Source organism: Hakea prostrata, chromosome 8 (genome assembly GCF_041222555.1).
Source record: "Hakea prostrata isolate BN-2017 chromosome 8, UWA_Hpros_2, whole genome shotgun sequence".
Lineage (NCBI taxonomy): Eukaryota > Viridiplantae > Streptophyta > Magnoliopsida > Proteales > Proteaceae > Hakea > Hakea prostrata.
The window spans coordinates 2565008-2587419 of record NC_142607.1 but is presented as its reverse complement, the minus strand read 5'-3'; the positions used below and the strand labels follow the sequence as shown (position 1 = coordinate 2587419).

Here is a 22412-nt window from a genome sequence, read left to right as displayed (position 1 = left end):
ACCATACTGAGAATCTAGTGCACTCTGACCAGAAAAGAGTTTCCTGAGTGAAGTCATACTGAAATGTTTCTTAACTATGACTAGTTAAACCAATGAGTTCGACTGCAAATCTACTTCAGAATCATGGAATGGGTAAATATCATCCGTGTAAAAATATTTCAAATTAACCGAATATATAGAATTAAAACATGATTCAAGATGAAGACATTAAACTAGAAATGAATACATGTTGAGTATAAACTGATACAATAGGCATACCTTCTGTCTCAATTGGCTTCCCAAACAAGAAATAAAAACGACCTGGCAACTTTGGGAGAACTCCTGGGTAGTATAAGTCTTGGTTTCCAACTTCACCATTAACATCAGTCCTATCAGAAGATGAAAAGGGTTCTCAAATGTAATCAGCAAGATAGCATTTAAGACAATGTCATTAGCAAGGACAGTTAGAATATCTTAGTCAACCATGCATTTACCAAACTTCTTTTGCAGTTTTTAGAATGTCTATATCAAGGCAGGAATGCAGATTCATAGACCACATAAATAGGCATCCAATCCTGTTCTATACACAATGGCCTTGGCTATTAAAAGTGCAGACTGGACATAATGGGCCACAAATTCTACTTTTCAACTTGCCTAAGATTAGAACCCCAACTGATTCCACTGGCTCTACTCAAAGAATTCATTAATTGTCCTCACAACTATCATTTTATCCCAAAGATTATCCAAAAGTCTTGGTTATGTAAGCTTCCAAATTCCAAGCACCCTTCTGCTAGATGATTGTATATTCTACAAACTTTTAATGCGGTTTCCAAGAGATAATTTGCAGAGTGCTATTCAAATGGTTCTGACTAATATTCAATCCAAAGACTAGCATACTCTGATCCATCTACCAATGTAAGTAACAGACTTTCTCCATCTAGTATGTATTAGTCTCTTGCCGGATTTTCTGGCTCGGGATTATTCTAAATTGGATTTACTGTATACTCTTCAAGCTTCAGTCATCCAAAAATATGCAGAAAATACAGAGATTCAGATGTTCTGTCTATTTAAATCAGCTTAGGTATTTGTGCTTAAACTTTCGTCAGTAATATTAAATGGACAGGACAGATATTGACTGATGCACTGTTTTAATTTGGGCTTTCATGTTGAGATTGAAGAAAAACTATATATACTCTAGGTTACTAGAAAGGGTAGGGCTTATTTCTCTAATTCAATTCTCCGTTTGAGAGGAGATATCAATGAAAGGCAAATTTTAAACCAGATACTACAACAGAAAATGTAAAAGATGACACTAACAATGAGAATCTGCCAAGATCTATCAATGTTATAGACTTTGGAAGGGGAAAAGGAAATAATACCTCAACCTCAGAACATCTTTGTTTATTTCTTCTATTTGAGCCTTCAAGAATGGAATCTTCATGTGATCATCATAATCAAAAAATAACTGAGAATGGCAGGCAGTGAAGAATGATTCATTAGATATCCAATTGAAATAAACTCAACGCATAGAAGCTCCAAACGTGAATCTGACAATAAAATTAGCATTTCTAACTACTGGAAACATGCCAAAAAATAAAGGAAGCATAGATTCTTGCACGTGATACAAAGTTGAAAGTGGGTTTTGTACATTGTGCTTTTGTTTGCAGTTGAGATATTCTTCACAGAATTAGTAGTATTTAAAAATAAAAAAATATATATAAAAAAATAAAAAACTGAGTATCATTGCTAGGAAAAACCATATATAGGCAAAAACATCCCATTTGGTTGATTGGCTTTGGAAGTCTAGAATATGACTTATCTGGTTTGTATTTTTTTTTTCATCTTTCTAAAATTTACCATTGTTAGTCTTCTTCTTTTTTCTGGTTATGCAAAGCTACAGAAGAGTTGTTTGAGGTGGCATGGTTCACATTCAGGAGGCCTTGGGTTCCACTTCAGAGGATTGAATCGATTCAAATTTAAGGAACAAAAAGAGCTGGGAGAGGCTTAAATTAAGTTTACATGAAGTGGTTAGGAAAGAAATGCATCGTTTAGGACTCATACATTAAATGATTTAGAACAAAGTTGATTGGAGAACAAGGTTCTACGTAACCTTACCCTATTTTGTTGGTTAAGGGTATGTGCTGTTGATGGCTGTTGATAGAATCAAAAATCTGAACAGGGTTTGGTAAACTTATTAAGAGAATTATGCAATGACTTAAATCATCTCTCTTTTCATCATTATTACTTTTCTTCTCCTTGTCTTAATAACTATAATTCTCCCTTCTCAAGAAAAATGGAAAACATTTGTATATTTCGTTATCATCATAATTGATGTAACCCCCAAATTGAGGGCCAAATTACAGGAGACTTCAATTGAACCAGCAGTAAATTAGGGCTTTAAACACCCTGCAATTAGGTCTTCTAGGGCAATTCAAAGGTGGACAACAGCTGTTTAGGGCTAGAAACACCCTGCAGCTAAGGGATTTTGGCTTCAAAACCCTGCCGCAAGGGTTTCTAGAGATCAAGGGGTAATTCAAGATTGTTAGGTGAAGGGAATAGGGTTCGGCGAGGCTGTAATAGGGTTGGGAATAGAGGGAATTAAATCAGTTTTGGCAGAAATTTTCTTTTAGGTATAATTCCCATAACTAGGATTTAGGCAATTAGGGTTTCACAGTTTCTAGGTTTTCTAGAGGATTGTCTAGGGTAAGGGTTATGGTCAAGCTTTAAGGGAGGGAAGAGGGTGAGATATCCTGGATGGAACAGGAATTGGACGAATGGTTGGAAAGAAGTAGGTATTTGAAGTTTAGGGTATTAGGTTTTCATGGAGAAGATGAAGTGCAGGATTTTAGGGTTGTGTGAGGGTAGGAAGTAGGGGTGTTCGACTGTTTAAACAAATTGCAGAAAATCTGAAGCTCCAAGGTGTCACAGGCCTTCCCCCTTGGAAGCCCTAAACACTCCACAGTTCTCCTTCAATTCAATTTTCATTAATCATAAAACTGTTTTTTTTTTTTTTGATGAATAAATAATATATTAAAGAGAACGGAACAAACAAGAACGGTCTTTAGGAAGAAGACCAGAAAGAAAGGTTAAGGCCCTAGGAGACAACAATAAGCCTGTTCCTTGGGGTATCATGAATCAAGGGATGGGGAGTAGCAACAAGTCTAGAAGAAACATCAAAATAGATGGCATTCCAAATCATATCTTTCGAGCAAAATTTGGAAGTCCATCTCTGAAGATTACGCTCCCACCAAAGATGATGGACAGCGACACTAAACACGAGCTTACCAACCCGATCACAAATAGAAGAGCCAGGGAAGTTTCTCAAGATCCAAGACCACTCACTAGCAAAGCCAAAAGATCGCCTCGAACGGGACCAAATGTAGGTAAGGATTTTTTCCCAGATAGATCTGGAAAAAGGGCAAGAAAAGAAAAGGTGATCAAGGTTCTCCGAACCATTCCAACAAAGGACACAACTTGGATTAACAGGGATATGGCGGCCAATAAGGAAGGATTGGGTGGGGAGGGCATGGTGAAGGGCTCTCCAAAGCGTAAGGGAGTGTCAGGGGATGTGTTTTTTAAACTAAACCAAGGGAGGCCAGGGGGGATTGGGGTTATGGGTACTTAGAAGGTTCCAAGCTGAGGAGGTGGAAAAGGCTTTGGTGGGGGATGGAAGCCAAATGGTAGTGACACTAGGGGAGCCAGAAATGGTGGGAAGGGAGTCCCAAACCTATGTGAAAGAGGGGAGGGGAGCAGCGGCCCAGGAGCCATTGGAAATGAAGGTGGACAAGGGGGTGGTTTTGGGGATGCGGGAATCATAGACAGCACGGGGGCCAAAGAGGGAATAAAACTGTTTTTATTAAACGGGGAGGGTTTATCTATAGCCTTTACATCGAAGGAATTACACTGGGACTCAAACTAGAAACAAAAACAAATAGGAACTCTGTTTTAAGGAATTCCTACTCAAATAAGAACTTAAATCCTAATTTAAGAAGGAATCCAATTTGAAATAGGATCCCAATTTGACACTCCTAAATGGAGTAAGAGTCCTTGTAACTTAACAACCAAGGACTCAAATTTAAAAACTAAAAGTAGATCCAAACTCCTAACAGGACTCTGAATCAAACTAGGTCAGATTGGTTTTGATTACGGGACCCAAAATGACCAAAATACCCCTGACCAGGTTCAGCTTCCCCTTGGACCTTAGGGTTCTGGTCAGCATCCCTAGGCCTTGTTTTGGCTAGCAAGGCTTTTCCGGGGTTGGCCCTTCTTGTTACATAAATTATTGTCAGCAAAGCTCATAGACGGGCTTCTTCAAAAGATTCCCTTTTTGTTGTTCCATTTATGTTGGGCTGTGAACTTTGTTTGTCTGTAGCTTCAATTCACATCTCACCATCACCACATGCAGAAGATCTCTTCCATCATCCTATTTTAGAACTTCAGACAAACTTCCTCTTAAAAGTATGTTTACAAGCTTTAGTAAATTTTCCTTCCCAGCAATAGACTAGCCTTAAGAGGTGGGACAAAGAAGGCTAGTCAACAATGATACTTCTTTTATGTTTAATGAAGACGACTGGCCATGGCATTGAGAAAAAGGAAACTGGTGCAAGTTCAAAGGCTTTAAAGGAAAAGGCAAGCCTAAAAAAGAGTGCGACTAAGGTAGTGAACAAGACATTTCATTTATTTGACAAGTTCTAAATACTTGAATATAACAAATAGATCATAATTTTGCAGGAACCCGTACAACAGGGATGGGGCTTTATGAATACTAGCAGCTTATTCTCTGACAGCTTGTAGCCAGACATCATGCTACCATCATTATAACAAAGTAATATCATCTTAAAATTTAACAGACATGCAAAAAGAATGCAGCTTATAAGCCATGAGAACCATCTTCTTTTCTCTTCTTCATTAGGAATCATGTAAACACTTTTTGTAAGAAGCATGTAAATACATGTCATTCTAGATCATTGGCTCCTGTGCGTTGGTAAAATAATGCACATATGTAATGGAACTGAGAATCAATGTGTAAAATGCTGCAACTAACTGAAATTTTTGGTTCTTACTTCAGAGACATCATCTTCCCCAATGGCACCGAAGGGTATGATTTTTGCCCCAAATCTGGCAGCCATCCTGACAAATTCTGAGCGCTCTGGCCAAATTAACTTGTACTCCTCACCCTGCAAAATTTGAACTATGAACTAAAAGTCATTTCCGTGTCAACACATGATATGGGATTTTAATTGTTTGTAACTAGTATAAGTATTGTTTCATTAGATATATAGAAGTCTTGACTGCCTTGCAAGAGCTACAAGTAAATAGCATTTTGTCTGCTACATGCATGGCTGCATGCAAATGCAAGATCTGTCAGTTTGAAAAGACAGAAGCAGAGGTGGCAACTCAAATTGCTTCCATTTTTTCTTGGCATTACATTTGTTTTTTTTGGCCTCAACTTCAATGTAAATCCTGGTGCCAATTGGGAAGGGAAGTCACCCTTTTTTCCCCTTCAAAAAATTTTAGGAAAAAATCCAATGATAATTATCCAAAGTAGAAGGTTTACTGCACTGTGTTATGAATCTATTGTTAGAAAACAAGCATTAAATAATCAAAACAGCAGCTGAACTTGAACAAAGAAAAGAGAGAAAAAGAAGAAGAGAAGAGAGATGAAGAACTAGTAGAAGAGGCTTGTGATTCTTGCTTAGAAGTCTAGAATCACAGAGCCCTTTTATTTATAGCTTCTAATGAATCGAATACAAATTGAGAGACAACTAATTGTCCTCTAGAAAAAGGAAACAAAAAATTACAGCTTTAGTAACTTCCTAGCTCCTAAAATAGAAAGTTCTGAAAATAGAAACTAACACAAAAATAGAAACTTTGCTATCTAAAAACTCCCAAACTTATGTAGCAAGACTCCTACATCAGAAATAGAAAGTACGGTAGCATCACCAGCATATATTGTGTTCACGTGAACAGTAACACAGATTTTACTGTTCACGTGAACAGTACCCGAGTACCGTGAACACTAAAAACAGATTTTTTTACTGTTCACGTGAATAGTGTCATGAACAGTAAATAGCCCAAGTGTATATACTTCAACACTCCCCCTCAAGCTGGAGTGTACACAAGGAAAACTTCAGCTTGCACAATAAGAATAAACTTGAAAAGTAGCACCAATCTTGAATCGTGTAGCAATGGCAGATGTCGATAAACACTGAGAAAACTTCACCCAAGAGATAATCAACACCAACCTAAAAAAACTTTAATTCTTCATGTCAATAGAACCATCCAATATTGAGAACAATCGACGACGTTGAAGACGAACAAAGTCCATAAGTATAGCAGGATCAAAGACACTATCCATATAATGCCGGTAGTGGGAGAAATATCCACACTAAATCTTCAAAATCGTAACTCCAAAGTTCATATAAATGCTTTACAAGAACGCAAGTAGTAGGTAGGAAAAATGTATTATCCACATAATGCCGGTAGTAGAGAGAAATATCCACGCTAAATCTTCAAAATTGCAACTCCAATGTCCATATAAATGCTTCACAAGAAGGCAAGTAACAGGTAAAGTATGGGTAGGTAAAAGACAATATGGATTACTGTGGACCAAGTTGGTAACGTAGTATGGGATACTACGGACCAAGTAGGTAGGTAAAGGACAGTATGAGTTACTGTGACCAAGTAGGTAAGGTAAAGGACAATAAAAGTTACTACGAACCAAGTAGGTAAGGTAAAAAAACAGTATGGGTTACTGCGACCAAGTATATAAGGTAAAAAACAGTATGGGTTACTGCGGACCAAGCAGGTAAGGTAGTATGGGTAACTACAGATCAAATAGGTAGGTAAAAGGGCAATATAGGTAAAGATAGGTAATGATATTGTTGTAGAATGCCATAAGTTGAGGGCAAAGATCTTCACTAATAATATCCATCAGCACATCTTGAGTAGATATAGAATAAGGTACCATTCTCCCCCTCACGTGTAGCATTACACGTGGACAATTAATGATGACCAGTGACAAGCATCTTAAAAGTATGAGCACAAAAGAAACCCAAGAAGGAAAAGTAGCAGCCACAGAGCAATGTATTATTCACCAATAAAGCTGATCAAGCAGCAGAAAATCGTCTCACAGGACAAAGTCTTGTTCACCAAGGGGGAAAAAAAATTATGGACCACCGCTAACCCTTAGGCATGAGCAAATAGATTAGAAATATATATATATATATATTGAACCAGCTTGGAATCTCAAAATTGCAGTAGTCGCTGCAGCAATCCACTCAGAAGAAGTGCAATAACAGTAGTTGCAGTAGCAAATAATATCAGATCTCGGACCATAGCAACAACCTTCTGCTATATTTAAAACTCTAAAAGATCTTGATATGAAGGAAAAGTAGTCCTCTAGGTCTTTGTAGAAGTTTTAGATAAAAAGAAGGCTAAACTTGATTCTGAAATAAACAACAGAAGCAGTAGTAAAGCAAGACGGTAGCAGCATAATTTTTCAGAACAAAGAAATTCAATGAAACAAGGGTACTAGTATACGACTTGCAACAGAACTTATAGCGCAAACAATGTAAGACAATACTTATGTCTTGCAATCCGAATTATGGGCATATCTTCGCAAGAATCAAGAGGAATCCCATGACATCAGTATAGTGCAGATTGAATTTCAGATTTGCACAAAAAAAACAGGGTAGTTGCACCCTCAGTTGAATCAAATAGGTAGACATATCCCTAAAAAGCTTGGGGCCTTTTTGTAGTATTAATACATAGATACTCGGTGCTTCAAAAGTAAAAGAAGAAGGATAGCCATTCACAATTACTGCAGCAAAGGTTCGGGCTACCCTAGATAAGAAAAAGGGAACAAAAAAAATTGGGCAGCCAAGAGAGAGAAAGCAGTCCCTAGGTTTGATTAAACTTGCTCTGATGCCATGTTAAAAAACAAGCATTAAATAATCAAAACAGCAGCTGAACTTGAACAAAGAAAAGAGAGAAAAAGAAGAAGAGAAGAGAGATGAAGAACTAGTAGAAGAGGCTTGTGATTCTTGCTTAAAAGTCTAGAATCACAGAGCCCTTTTATTTATAGCTTCTAATGAATCTAATACAAATTGAGAGACAACTAATTGTCCTCTAGAAAAAGGAAACAAAAAATTACAGCTTTAGCAACTTCCTAGCTCCTAAAATAGCAAAATAGAAACTTTGCTTTCTAAAACCTCCCAAACTTATGTAGCAAGACTCCTACATCAGAAATAGAAAGTACGGTAGCATCACTAACATATATTGTGTTCACGTGAACAGTAACACAGATTTGTCTGTTCACGTGAACAGTACCGTGAACAGTAAAAAATCTGTTTTTATTGTTCGTGTGAATAGTGTCGTGAACAGTAAATAGCCCAAGTGTATATACTTCAACATCTATCATGGACAATAGAACTGTTAAGGCAGATAATCACAGGGTCCCAATCAAATTAGTGGCCTGGAACTGCCATGTCAGTTATATCTGTTTCTTCATACTAACTGGCATCCCTTTAAGTTCTGTCTCAACTGCAGATAATACAAAGACATTTAATCAATTTGGAGATGATGGATTTGAGGGTACTTTTCATTATAAATGCATACAAATACAAGATAAAGTAAAAGTTCACAACAGCGGAAACTATTCATAATATAGATAAAAGAGATAATTCTTTCATAATTCTAGAGGTACTAAATAAAATCCAGGATGGGATATTAAACAGTGTGCTAGAAGGATTTATCATCATTCCATCCAATAGTAATTAGCTACTCTTATACTGCTACCACAAACTTAATTACATCACAGTTTTTAAATTTGGATGGGTGGGGGATGGTTAAGAGCAAAGAGCCACAAATGCATTCATCAATTGTAGATGCAGGAAGACCAACTTTCAGGCTCAACAACGGGATAACTCTGCATAAGACTTCTCATAGACTTGAGAAAACGAAGACTTAAAGTTGCAAATAGTTGCTCTTCATGCAGAAGCTGATTAATCAAAACAAATAAATATTACCTTCCGATGAAGAGCCTCACGGACACCTCCTGGGTATAGTAGGACATGAGATTTTGTAGAAAGAAGTTTATACAAGTTTGCTGGTGATACAGGAACTGCACCCATAACTCTGATGATATCATACGCGGATGTGTCTGGCAGGATTCCATCAGATAAATTCCACAGCATTGGATGTGCTACTCCTCGAACATGAATATTTCTTTCCAACAAAATTTTGCATATAAGTGGAGAAACCTCCAATCCCATTAACATGTGTAAGCCCACGAACAGAACTGGTCCCTCACAAGGAATACCAGCAAGGCCCGTAACTATTTTTCCATTCTCCAAAGTTGAGAGCATAACAGGGCTAGTAGCTATGTCAAACCACCTAAGATACACCATAAATATGGTAACTAGGTTAAAATTGAGGTATTTCACATATACAAATGACAAAATTCAAGGAAAATCTAATGCATAAACACCTCCAGCATTGCTCTTTACGTGTCCAACATAAGCAGGGCATCAGTAAGCCTAATGAGAACTTTGGGCCTATCTAGCAAAGAAAACCTATCAGGATAAATGGTGATGAGAACCATTTTCATCAGCCCCATTTTATATTAGGATCATCATCCACTTTGTTGTTGTCTCTTTGGCCAAGAATAATTCTTAACCAAAAGCACTTGATACTGATGCATGCTCATGCTCAGGCCATCCGGAGGCTGACTATATAATGTCAGATTCTCTCCCCATGAATACTGGCAAAAATGGAGTTATGTGCTTCTGGTTTTATTTATCCATGAAATTTATATAAAACAAATACTTGTAACTTTCTTTGAAGTATCCTTCACCTATATGATCTGCGTGCTTCGTTGAACTCAGAAGGGGTCAGTGGCACATAGTCTTTGACGTAGTCCAGATGTCTTGTACGGCGATAAAAGTTGGTGCCTTTAATAATAGTTACCAGATCAACACCATCTTCCTGTTTCATGTGGACAAAAATATCTTTGTATCAACAAGAAGTGTTCAAAAGCAGAATATTAAGTAAACGTGGGCATAAAAATATTCAAACAACACAGAAGAGTCAATCTATTTTGAGCAATCTCAGAATAAAATCTTCATTTGTTGGTGGATGCCATGAGTCAGTGGTTGTTGATCGTTATAGTGGAAGGTAAGACAGGTTACCCATGTCCATGGTCTACATGCACAGATGAAAGACCCTGAACTTGAAGTTTCATTCAATTAGGGTGAGTTTGTCAGATGAGAAAACGATGGGAAAAACAAACCTCTGTGTTTGTTAGATAAGAAAACAATGGGCAACGCAAAAAGAGGTTTGGCACTTGTACTTGTTTCCCACAAGTTACAACCAATGTAATTTTTGGTCGGACGGGGTGGGAAACTACTAGATGACCTCATTGATTGCATCTATTCTGGTCTTGTAAGGTGCCACCCCTCTTTTTCCCACTTCCTTCACTTTCAAAATCCCACCAAATGAAACCATTCATGGAAAAGCTAATTTTGGGTCTCTCTCTCTCTCTATAATCTGACCCCATCTACATTTCTTCTCTCCCAACTAAATCCCTCCTACACTGTGAAGTGCAAATCTCATTTCCTTTTCTTTCTCTCTCAACCCAAACTACGACATGTGGATCCACCCTCACAAGTTTTCGGTCAAACACACAACCCTAGGAATGAACTTGTCAGACACAGTAAATAAAAGTTCACATGAACCATAGAGCATGAGTTCAACAAGTTTATCTAAGAATCGCAAAAGTTAGAAAACGGTATTATGATTCAATAATTATGAAGTACAGTAAGCAGGTAGACCATATTCTGTTGAACGTAAGTTCTTTTTAAGATTTTCTGACGTATTTCCCCCCCCCCCAAAAAAAAACAATTAGAAGTTCAATATTCCAAAAGACACCGACCTAGTTTCTTCTATACTATTTGTTGCCAAGGGGCCAGCACAAGAAACCATTGCTTGATGTAATGATAAAAGCTTGAGCAAACAACGTGAAAATGTAGGTTCAAGTCTAAGGGCATTGTACATACGCCAAAAGCAAGGACTGACCTCACCGGACCCTACAGGGTATCAATATGAAAGGAAGGCTTGTAGAGGCAGCCCTCTAACCGGTAATATGTGGAAGGAATTTAATCAGCTTGATCAATCTATTCGTCATATCAACGCTATGGGAGTCAAGAAACTTAAGAATCCATCCTCCCTCGATAAAATGAAATCCAAAGTTGGGGAAATCAAAGGAGAAGGTTGCATACTCTACCCATAAAGGTCTAACATTAGTGTTGAGAAACACAATATTGGTAGAATGGCTTTTTGATCAATGATCTCAAGCCCTCTATTTATAATTAAGTGGAAAGTACACTATTATTAGGAATAGAATTTTACATGAATTCTAATTGAACTCCTATACAAACTCTAATTGAACTCCTAGTAGAATCCAACACTCCCCCTCAAGTTGAGATATAGATATTAGTCATGCCCAACTTGCCTACAATAGGAAGAAAATCTCTTTCTTTCAAACCCTTAGTGAAAACATCTGCTACTTGGTCTCCAGATCTTACAAAAGGCATGCAGATAAGCCTTTTTTCCAACATTCCTTTGACAAAAAACCTGTCAATTTCAATGTGTTTAGTTCGATCATGTTGCACCGGATTATTAGCAATACTAATAGCAGCCTTGTTGTCACAATATAACATCATAGGATTTGGAACTTGGACTCCAATATCTTGCAGCAAGCCTTTCAACCATAGCTCTATATTCAGCTTTGGTACTAGATAAAGCTACCACATTATGTTTCTTACTTATCCAAGTAACTAGATTACCTCCAACAAAGGTACAGTAACTTGAAATTGACTTCCTGTCTGGTGATCCAGCCCAGTCTGCATCAGTGTATGCTTCTACTTTTAGATTATCAGTGAGTGACAGAAGTATTCCTTTTCCAGGAGTTCCCTTCAAATACTGTAGTATTTTGGTAACAGCCTTCATATGAGCTAAATATGGATCATGCATGAATTGGCTCACTATCCCCACAACATAAGCGATGTCTAGCCTGGTGTGGGACAAGTAAATAAGCTTCCCTACCAGCCTTTGGTATCTTCCTTTGTCCACTAATTCTCCCTCTTTTTCTTTAAGTTTAGCTCCAGCTTCAATAGGGGTATCAACTGCTTTACACCCCAACATTCCCACTTCTGATAATAGATCTAGGGCATACTTTCTTTGGGATAGGAATATACCTTTCTTTGATCAAGCCACCTCAATCCCTAAGAAATACTGTAACTTCCCTAGATATGTACTTTCAAATTCTCTACTAAGAAAGTCCTTCAACTTTTGAATTTCTTCACCATCATTCCCTGTGATGACAATATCGTCTACATAGACAATGAGAAGTGTGATGTTAGTACCTGACTTCTTGACAAATAGTGTATGATCAGCATTGCTTTGCTTGTACCCAATAGAAGTCATTGCCTTTAGGAGGCGTCAAAACCAGCATCTAGGAGACTGTTTTAACCCATAAATTGACCTCTTCAACTGACAAACTTTCCCTGCAGTATTGTCATCGGAGAAACCATGTGGGATTTCCATATAGACCTCTTCTGCTAACTTCCCATGTAAGAAGGCATTCTTTACGTCTAGTTGGTGCAAGTTCTAGTCTTTGTTCACAGCTACAGACAACAGAACTCTGACAGTGTTTAGTTTCGCAACAGGAGCAAAGGTCTCCTGATAATCAATCCCATAGGTCTGGGTAAACCCCTTTACAACTAGTCTAGCTTTCAACTTGTTGACTGATCCATCCATATTTTGTTTAACCACAAATACCCATTTGCAGCCCATTGGTTTTTTTCATGAAGGAAGTGTAACCAGCTCCCAAGTGTCATTTTTCTTCATTGCCTGCATTTCCTCTACCATAGCTGCCTTCCATCTTTTATCAGCATAGGCTTCCTGCCAACTTTTAGGAACAGATACAGATGACAAAGAGGATATAAAAGCACGGTAGGAGTCAGACAAAGAGTTATAAGAAACATATTTAGCTATAGGATGTTGAGTACAAGATCTGACCCCTTTTCTAACAACAATATGAAGATCAGAAGAAGATACCTTAAGGGGAATAGTAGAATCTGATTCTGGAGCAGGAGACTGAAGTGGTAACGTATCACCTTTCTCCACCTCCTTTAGCCGGTTGTATTTCTTCCTTTGATAAGTTTGTACCTCCTTATTCTAGTCAATCTGGTTTTGAAAGACCTCAATAGTGTGTCTCACAGGAGTCTCCCCTTGGCTAGGTTCTTCACATGGTTCAAAAATCGAAGGGGGAGGATTAGAGTCCTCAGGTATACTGGCCGAAGTCTCCCCCTAGTCAGGAAACTCTTCTGGGACTCTTAAGTTGTGTTGGTGTGTGATAGGAAGATCTAGAGTTGGAAAGAACACCTCTCCTCTAGGACTCTCCCCCTGGAGAGGTGTATAGTAAGGGCAAAATTTATGAAAAATTATATCCATAGATACAATGGTTTTCCTGGAAGGAGGATGATAACATTTGTACCCTTTCTGAGTAGCAGAATACCCAAAAAATATGCAGCGTAGGCCGCAGGGAGTCAAGCTTACTCGGTGGGCTGTGAATTTCGGCATAATACACGCATCCAAAAGCCTTTGGGGGAATAACAAAAGAAGAGGCTCCCTGAAGAATCTCATTAGGACATTTAAAACCAAGTATCCTACTGGGCATCCTATCCATAAGGTAAGAAGCAGTGATTATAGCATCACTCCAGTATTGGTCAAGTACATTCATAGCAATCATAATGGAACGGGCTATCTCTAAGAGATGCCGATTCTTCCTTTCGTCAACCCCATTTTGGGCAGCCGTATCAACGCAACTGGTCTAATGTATTATGCCAAAGTCAAAGAGATATCTTTGAAATTCACCATCGATATACTATGTGCCATTGTCATTGCGAAGGATCTTCACAGTGGCATTGAACTGAGTTTTAATCATTTTATGAAAATTACAAAAACATCGAAAAACCTCATTTTTTTGTTTTAAAAGATAAATCCATGTAGAACAAGAGTGACAATCAATAAAAGTAACAAAGTACCTATGGCCAGTAATAGACACATGTCGGCAGGGACCCCACACATCAGTATGAATTAGCATAAAAGGAATAGTTTTTCTATTATGAAGAGAAGGTAAATAAGTAAAACGAGTCTGCTTCGCAAAAATGCAGGCTTCACAAAAAAATCATCCTCATTACAAGAAGAAACCAAATTAGGAAATATTTTCTTAAGAGTTCCTAGAGGGGGGTGACCTAGCCTACGGTGCTACTGATGAAGGTCTGATATTACCGAATGGACCGGATTAGAAGATGTAGTCAAAGCAGAAGCAGATTCTCCAATCGGCTCGAGCAAATAAAGTCCATTGTCTAGTTTACCACGTCCAATCTCCTTCCCCGTGACTAGATCCTGGAAGACACAATAAAATGGGAAAAATGTCACTTTACAATTCAAGTCATGTGTAAGACTACTGATAGAGAGCAAGTTAGTAGAGAAAGAGGGAACATGTAAAACTTTAGACAAAGAAAGTGATGGAGAATGCTGAATGGTCCCTTTTTCAACAATGGAATAATAGGAGCCATCAGCAATTCGAACTTTATCTTTTCCAGAAGTTGGAGAATATTGTAAGAAAGAAGAGGATAAACCTGTCATATGATCTGTGGCTCCTGTATCAATGATCCAAGGAGTATAAACTGAAGAAACTTGAAAGCTTGTAAAAGTGTTACCTGAAGTAGTAAGGTACGAGTTGGTATGAATAGTAGAGGAAGCAATGGTTGAGGCTATACCGGCAGTAGAAGACTGCAGAATACGTCACAAAGTAGCTAACTCCTCTTTTGAAAACCAATGTCTACAGAGGGAATGGTGGAAACTGTCTCAGAAAAACCCTTTCTTTGTGCTCATTTTTGCTCAAAATTAGCAGGCTTCCCATGCAGTTTCCAACAATTTGCCTTGGTGTGAGATGGTTTATAACAATGCTCACACTTGACAATCTCCTTAGCCGGATCAGATTTAGTGCGAATAAATTGTATGGCTGATTTCTCCATAATAGGAGTATGAAGCATGGCTAATCGACGACTTTCCTCACAATGAACAAGAGCATAAGACTGTTCTAGTGTAGGAAAAGGAGAATGACTTAAGACTTGCACTCTAATCTGATTGTACTCCACATTCAAACACGCCAAGAAGTCATATACCCGAATCTTATCAATGTGCTTCTTATAAGTAGTCGCATCATCTGGGTTAGTGGGATGATAATCCCCATAATGATAGGGGTGCAAGTTTGGCCCTGGCGGCCCTGACCCGTCCTAAGCCCGTCCTGAGCCCGAATAGGGCTTGGGCTAAAGATTTTGGCCCTAAGGGCAAGTTAGGGCCAAAATATTCTGGCCCTGAACTAGGGCCAAGGGCGGGCCTGGGATTACTCTCTGGCCCGCCCAGCCCATCCCGGCCCGTCCCTGATTTTTGGCCCTGACCCAGGCCCTAATTTTGGCCCTGACCCAGGCCCTGATCCTAGCCCTGATTTTGGCCTTGATCCTGGCCTTGATCTTGGCCCTGATCTTGGCCCTGATTCTGGCCCTGATCTTGGCCATGATCCTGGCTCTGATATTAGCCCTGATCTTGACCCTGATCCTAGCCCTGATTTGAGTCTAAAGACTCTAGACCCTCCACCCACATGGAGAGGAATTAATTGTAATACATATGGGTGGATACTTGACACGTGTCAAATTTTAGAAACATGATCATGTTTTGTAGAAAATTAATAAAAATAAATTATAACCTCATTACCAATGTAATAAGCATCTATTTGATTTTGGCCCTGATCCTGACCCTAATTTTGGCTCTAATCTTAATATTAATTTGACGATGATTATGTACTACAGTACTAGATTTTTACCCTGATCTTCATACTAACATTGATATGAGTTTTGATTTTGACATTTAGTCACTTTGATCATATTAGACTATAAATTCACTTTTTATATTATTTTTAAGGTAATTTTTATTTTTCCAACAAAGTTATTTTTAGTTCAACAAAATATTGATTTTGATTTTTGACTAAGGCGAGATAATATATTATAAATAATAAAAACTATTACATAAAGAATTAATATCTAACAAATCTATACCCCAACTTCTCATCATGAGTATCTAACAAATCTACTGTGATATTTCAAAAAAATTATTAAAAACATATAACTATGTTTGTAACTAAAACATCATTTTCTTTAACTATGAAAAAAATATATTTTTTTTTTTTGTCGAATACTAAATTATCGTCGAATTTACTTGTTAACAAGGTTTTGAATATGAATTTTTTTGTATTGAATAAAAATATCAATTTATTGAACAGTTGTGAATGAAAACATACCTACCTACGGCTTAAGTTCTTGACTTTGAAGATAAAATTTTCATTTATCAGATTCCTTTTGAATTCTGAATCTCTGATGTTTCTAAGTTTACAAAAAGAGTTTGTGTGACATTCTCTATAATTGATCTTGACTTTCAAATATTCCTAAATTTAATTACAATTCTTCTCTCTACTTATTCTATTTTATGAATAATTTTAACTCTTTACTGCTGGAGAAAGGGAAAAAACAGAATAAAAAGAGAGAGAGAGAGAGAGAGAGAGAGAGAGAGAGAGAGAGAGAGAGAGACAGAGAGACAGAGAGAGAAACTTGGGGGAAAGACAAATTGGAAATTTGGAATGAAGTTTGACCATTGTCTTAGAAGTTAAAAATTAATTGAGAATTGAGATAAATCTTTTTCTTTTTCCCTTCGAGCTTACATATAATAACCATAATTTCCATCGAATAGCAAATTAAAAAACCCTAGAAATTTGGATTTCTCTATTTCTCTAAAATCTAAATGGGTATAAATAGTTAAATACATATTGAATATAAGTTTTGGATTATTTGTTGACATCTTTACTATTTTATTTTCCAGAATTGAGTTTGGAATTTAAAATTTTAATTACTTTAATATGTATTTTAATTACTACCTGTCTTACATTTGATATTTACGACCAAAGATATGGCCAATTAAAGCTAGGGACAAGTCCAATTAGGGCCTGGGCCAATCAGGGACAGGGCCAGGGCCAATCCATCCCGACCCGGCCCAATTAGGGCCAATTAGGGCGGGAATGGGCTTGGCTTGACCCTGTAGGGCTTAGGGCCAGGGACAATAATCATTGGCCCTGAACTAGGGCCAGGGCGGGAATGGGCTCAAATTATACCATATAGGGCTGGGCTTGGGATTGCAAAAGCCCGACCCAGCCCGGCCCAGTTGCAGCCCTACATAATGATCCAACTCCTGCCAAAGAGAGTGCAACTCAGCATAATATTGGGCCACAGTCAGTTCCTTTTGGGTAGTCTCATGAAGCTTCTTCCGTAACTCATAAACCTATGCATCATTCCCCAACTGTCTATAGGTTTCAGTAGTAGCCTTCCAGATTTGGGCTATAGTATCAAGTAATAGGTAACCCCAGGCAATATTTGGATGCATGGAATTCAAAAGGAATGACATAATAAGAGAGTCATTTGATATCCATTTATCCTGTAAAACACATGCGGTAGCAGATTTGATAGTGGTGCCCGTAATGTGTCCAACTAGTCCTCTTCCAGCAATAGTCAGGTAAGCAGAGTGAGACCAGATCAAATAATTTGTTCCATCAAATCTCACGGAAAGAGAATGAAGAGTGAGGTAATGTTCGGAGCCAGTGGGAGCAGGAGTACCATCAATAGTTGTCATGTTGACAAAATTGTCTGTTGTTCTTCTGTCTTCACCCTGTGAAAGACGATGGCGATGGCGACGGAAGCAGAGTCTAAGACAATGATGGTGATGCTACCCTTGCTCTGCGATTCTGTACAGAATTATTTGTGTTGCGCACGATTGGTGCGATTGAGAAGATGATGCAGCAGCAGCAGTAACAATCTTTCTTCTTGTTCTTCCACTTCTACCGTTTCAACAAAGGAGATTGAGTTACCCGAGCCGTGACGATGGCTGAAGCTTCGATCTTTTTTTTTTTTTGGTTTTATCGAATCGATCTCACCATATGTTGCGGTATTGAAGAACACAGCCAGAAAGGGCGATGAGTTTCGACGGGTCTTCGATGGGTTTGAAGGATTGCTAGAAAGAAAAGGTGATGGGCGATGGTTTCGAGGTAGGTTCGACGCTCCTCTTTTTTTCTCACTTTCCTAATCGAATTTAGGCTCTGAAGCCATGTTGAGAAACACAATATTGGTAGAATGGCTTTTTGATCAATGATCTCAAGCGTCAAGCCCTCTATTTATAATTAAGTGGAAAGTACACTATTACAAGGAATAGAATTTTACATGAATATAAACTCTAATTTAACTCCTATACAACTCTAATTGAACTCCTAGTAGAATCCAACAATTAGTATAAACATGCTAGTGTGATAGCCATTGCTTGAGAAGTAGGAAGATAAATTTCTGCATGCTTTGCATATTCAACAAACATCAGATATAAGTATACAACGCTCAATGTTTACCATGAAAAGTGTGTGACCAGAGTCTTTGAAGTTACGGATTTGGCAATTAGGCAGTGTTCTACGAAGCCTTTCAGCTTCCTCTTGACTCGGTAGCAACTGATCCTTTCCGCTAAAACATTAATATAATAAGAAAATGTCATTTATTGAGAAAAATAATATCAAAGACACTACCATGCAAAACAAAATTATGAAGTGACTGACAGAACTGCCTAAACAAGAACCCAATCTAAAGCAACAAGCATTATGCAGATTCATTAGACATTTATTCTATTTCTTTATAAGAAAAATAAATTATGGAGGCACAACATATTGAACTAAATAGGGAAACCAAATGCCAGTATGTTATCATTGTTTATCTTCATAGTTACCACATCAGTATATTGTATAATTGGCAGTAAAAAAAGGTATTCAATACAAGGAAAAACGAATGAAAAAGAATTCACCACTCCAAACAAGCCAATCTTTGCTCAGTTTTTCATCCCTGTTGTTATAAGTGCATCAACTTATGCATAGCTTCTAAATCACGTCCATTTCAGTAAATTATAGCATGTGTACTGATCTTGCATTTGCAATCCCTTATGCATTAAATAAATAAATTAGAGATGACCCTTTTGGTTTACAGAACAGGAGAAATACAGCCAAGTACTGAGATGGTTTATCCATAGGGATGAGGTGAGAGCATCAAACATGAGTGGACGACCCCATCAATGAATTGGGTAAAATTTAATTGTGATAGACATCAAGGCAACCCAGGGCTTTAGGGAATAACTGATTTTTAAACCCAAGGAATGCTTTGTCAGCATTTTTGGGCCCCATTGGGACAGGAGACTTGGGTACTGCAGAAGCAGTGAGACCAATAACACAGAGCTAAAGCTAAAGTACATTAGCACGAAATACACACAAAACTAAAGAAGGTTAGGGTACCTGACCAAACCAGACTATAGCTCCACTTGCGACCTCATTGTTTGGCTCCCGCCAAACACCAAAACCTTCTCCACCTACTCAGCCTGGAACCTTCTCCGTGCCCACAACCCTAAACCCCCTGGCCCCCCTTGGTTTGGTTCAAAGGCCACATCCTTCGTCACTCCCTTACCCTTTGGAGGGCGTTTAACCTTGCTCTCCCCACCCAATCCTTCCTCATTGGCCATCATATCCCTGCAAACCCCAACTGGAACGGTTAGGAGGACCTTGAACACCTTTTCCTTTCTTGCCCTTTCTCCAGATCTATCCAGGAAAAAACCATGGCTTCCATTTGGCCCTGTTCGAGGCATTCCTTTGGTTTTGCTCGTGATTGGTTTTGGATTTTGAGAAACTTTTCAGGTTTTTCCATTTGCGACCGAATTGGTAAGCTAGTATATTGTGCCTCTATCCATCACCTATGGTGGAGCGCAATCTTCAAAGATGGACTTCCAAATCCCGCTCTACAAACATTATTTGGAATGCCATTTATTTTGATGTTTCTTCTAGACTGTTAGTCATCCCCCATCCCCCAGTTGATGATACCCAAGGAACATGATTATTGTTGTCTCCTGGGGCCTTAGTTCTTCTTTTTGGTCTTCTACTTGAAGACCTTGTTCTCTTGTTCCCTCTTCGTTTAATATATTTATTTATTCATTAAAAAAATAAAAAAAACCTATATATGAACTAATTAGAATATACATGACCAAAATATAAATTAAACTATACTTTTAAGATCCCCCCACTCATAAAGCCTCAATGCATTTTGTTCTTAAGACCAACTCAAAATATTCTGACTAAGTCAATTACAAAGTGGTGACACTGTTCACATAAAGTGTTTTGGCCTCTGTGTTGAGAAAGTCGATTGTGGTAGAATGGCTTGAATAGATCAATGTGATCCTAAGCCCTCTATTTATAACGAAGTGGAAAGAAGATTATTACATAAATACCCTTACTTGGGTAACAAAAATAAGAAAACTACATGAACTAAAACTCCTAGAATTGAACTCCTAATACAACTCAACCAACACTCCCCCTCCAGTTGAGGCATAGATGTTAATCATGCCCAACTTGCCTACAATAGGAAGGAAATCTCCTTTCTTTAAACCCTTTATGAAAATATCAGCCACTTGGTCTCCAGATATAACAACAGGCATGCAAATTAGTCCTTGTTCCAACCTTCCTTTGACAAAAGATCTGTCAATTTCAATGTGCTTAGTTCGATTATGTTACACATGATTATTGGAAATACTAATGGCCACCTTGCTATCACAATACAACATCATAGGGTTTGGAACTTATATTCGAATTTTAGTAGACCTTTTAACCATAATAGCTCACAAACACCATGAACCATAGCTCTGTATTCAGCTTCTGTATTGGGTAAAGCTATCACATATGTTTTTTACTCGTCTAAGTAACTAGATTACCTCCAACAAAGGTACAACAACCTGAAATTGACTTCCTGTCAGGAGACCTAGCCCAATCTACATCAGTGTAAGCTTCTACCCTTAGATTATCAGTGGATGACAAAAGTATTCCTTTTCCAGGAGTTCCTTTCACGTACTGCAGTATTCTGGTAACAACCTTCATATGAGTTGAATAGGGATCATGCATAAACTAGCTTACTATTCCTACAGCATAATCAATGTCTAGCCTGGTGTGGGATAAGTAAATAAGCTTCCCTACAAGCCTTTGATATCTTCCTTTGTCCATTGGTTCTCTCTCTTTCTCCTTAAGTTTAGCTCTAGCCTCAATAGGGGTATCAATGGTTTTACACCCGAACATTCCCACTTCTGATAATAAATCTAGAACATATTTCCTCTAGGATAGGTATATACCCTTATTTGATCAAGCCACCTCAATTCCTAGGAAGTATCATAATTTTTCTACATCTTTAATCTCAAACTCTTTACTAAGAAAGTTCTTCAATCTTTGTATTTCCTCACCATTATTCCCTGTGATGACAATATCGTCCAAATAAAAAATGAGAAGTGTGATATTGGTACCTGACTTTTTAACAAATAGTGTATGATCAGCATTGGTTTGCTTATATCCAATAGAGGTCGCTGCCTTCTGGAGGTGTCCAAACTAGCATCTAGATGACTGTTTTAACCCATACATTGACCTCTTCAACCAACAAATTTTTCCTACAGTATTGTCATCAGAAAAACCATGTGGGATCTCCATATAGACTTCCTCCTCCAACTCCTCATGTAAGAAAGCATTCATCACATCTAGTTGGTGCATGTTCCAGTCTTTGTTCATAGCCATAGATAATAGAACTCTGACAGTGTTAAGTTTTGTAACAGGGGTAAAAGTTTCTTGATAATCAACCCATAGGTCTGTGTAAACCCCTCTACAACTGATAAGCATGCATTTACCATTATTTATTTGATTTAATTCCCCATACTTATTTAATTAAAGAGAGCTAATTGAGTATTTTTTGTGTATTTTTCAGGAATAAGGAGATTTTGGATATTAGAGATAATATGGAGTAAAGTAAAGTTGGCAAATATATTAGATATTGGTGGATTTTAAATCATGGCATTCAATCTTGCTGCCCAAGAAATCATGAAAAGTGAGATCTTGGCCAAATTGGAAATAGGTGGAGGTCAAAGGAACAAAATTGGTAATATATCTGAAAATCGGGTAAACAGACCTACCTTCAGTATTTTGGGCATATCTCTCTCGTATGAGCTTGGATTTTTATGATTCAAGATGCTATGGAACAATATTGAAAATATCTACAACTTTCTAGTTTTGAGTTTTTCCAAAATCTGAACGAATAAAGGTCGAATCTACGGGTAAAGAGAGGGGATTCATTGTGTGCGGGAGACATAAAAAAGAAGCCAGCCACAGAGAAGAAAGGAGGTCGGCGAATGCGGCTCTCATCTCTCTCATT

At 37.9% G+C, this 22412-nt stretch overlaps 1 protein-coding gene across 3 annotated transcripts in view; it reads right to left on the bottom strand.

Annotated features, from left to right (window-relative positions):
• The window catches only part of LOC149006234 (phytyl ester synthase 2, chloroplastic-like), a 48093-nt gene that overhangs the window by 1606 nt on the left and 24075 nt on the right, over nt 1–22412 (bottom strand). For 2 of the 3 annotated variants that reach the window (XM_089165837.1, XM_089165839.1), the window contains exons 8-13: nt 18551–18659; nt 9836–9966; nt 9009–9375; nt 5043–5156; nt 1359–1444; nt 259–368 (exon numbers count right to left, since the gene is read on the bottom strand). In XM_089165837.1, coding sequence (XP_089021963.1) covers nt 259–368; nt 1359–1444; nt 5043–5156; nt 9009–9375; nt 9836–9966; nt 18551–18659 — 917 coding nt within the window. The remainder of the gene's footprint in view (nt 1–258; nt 369–1358; nt 1445–5042; nt 5157–9008; nt 9376–9835; nt 9967–18550; nt 18660–22412) is intronic. The other variant, XM_089165838.1, reaches the window with a different exon arrangement.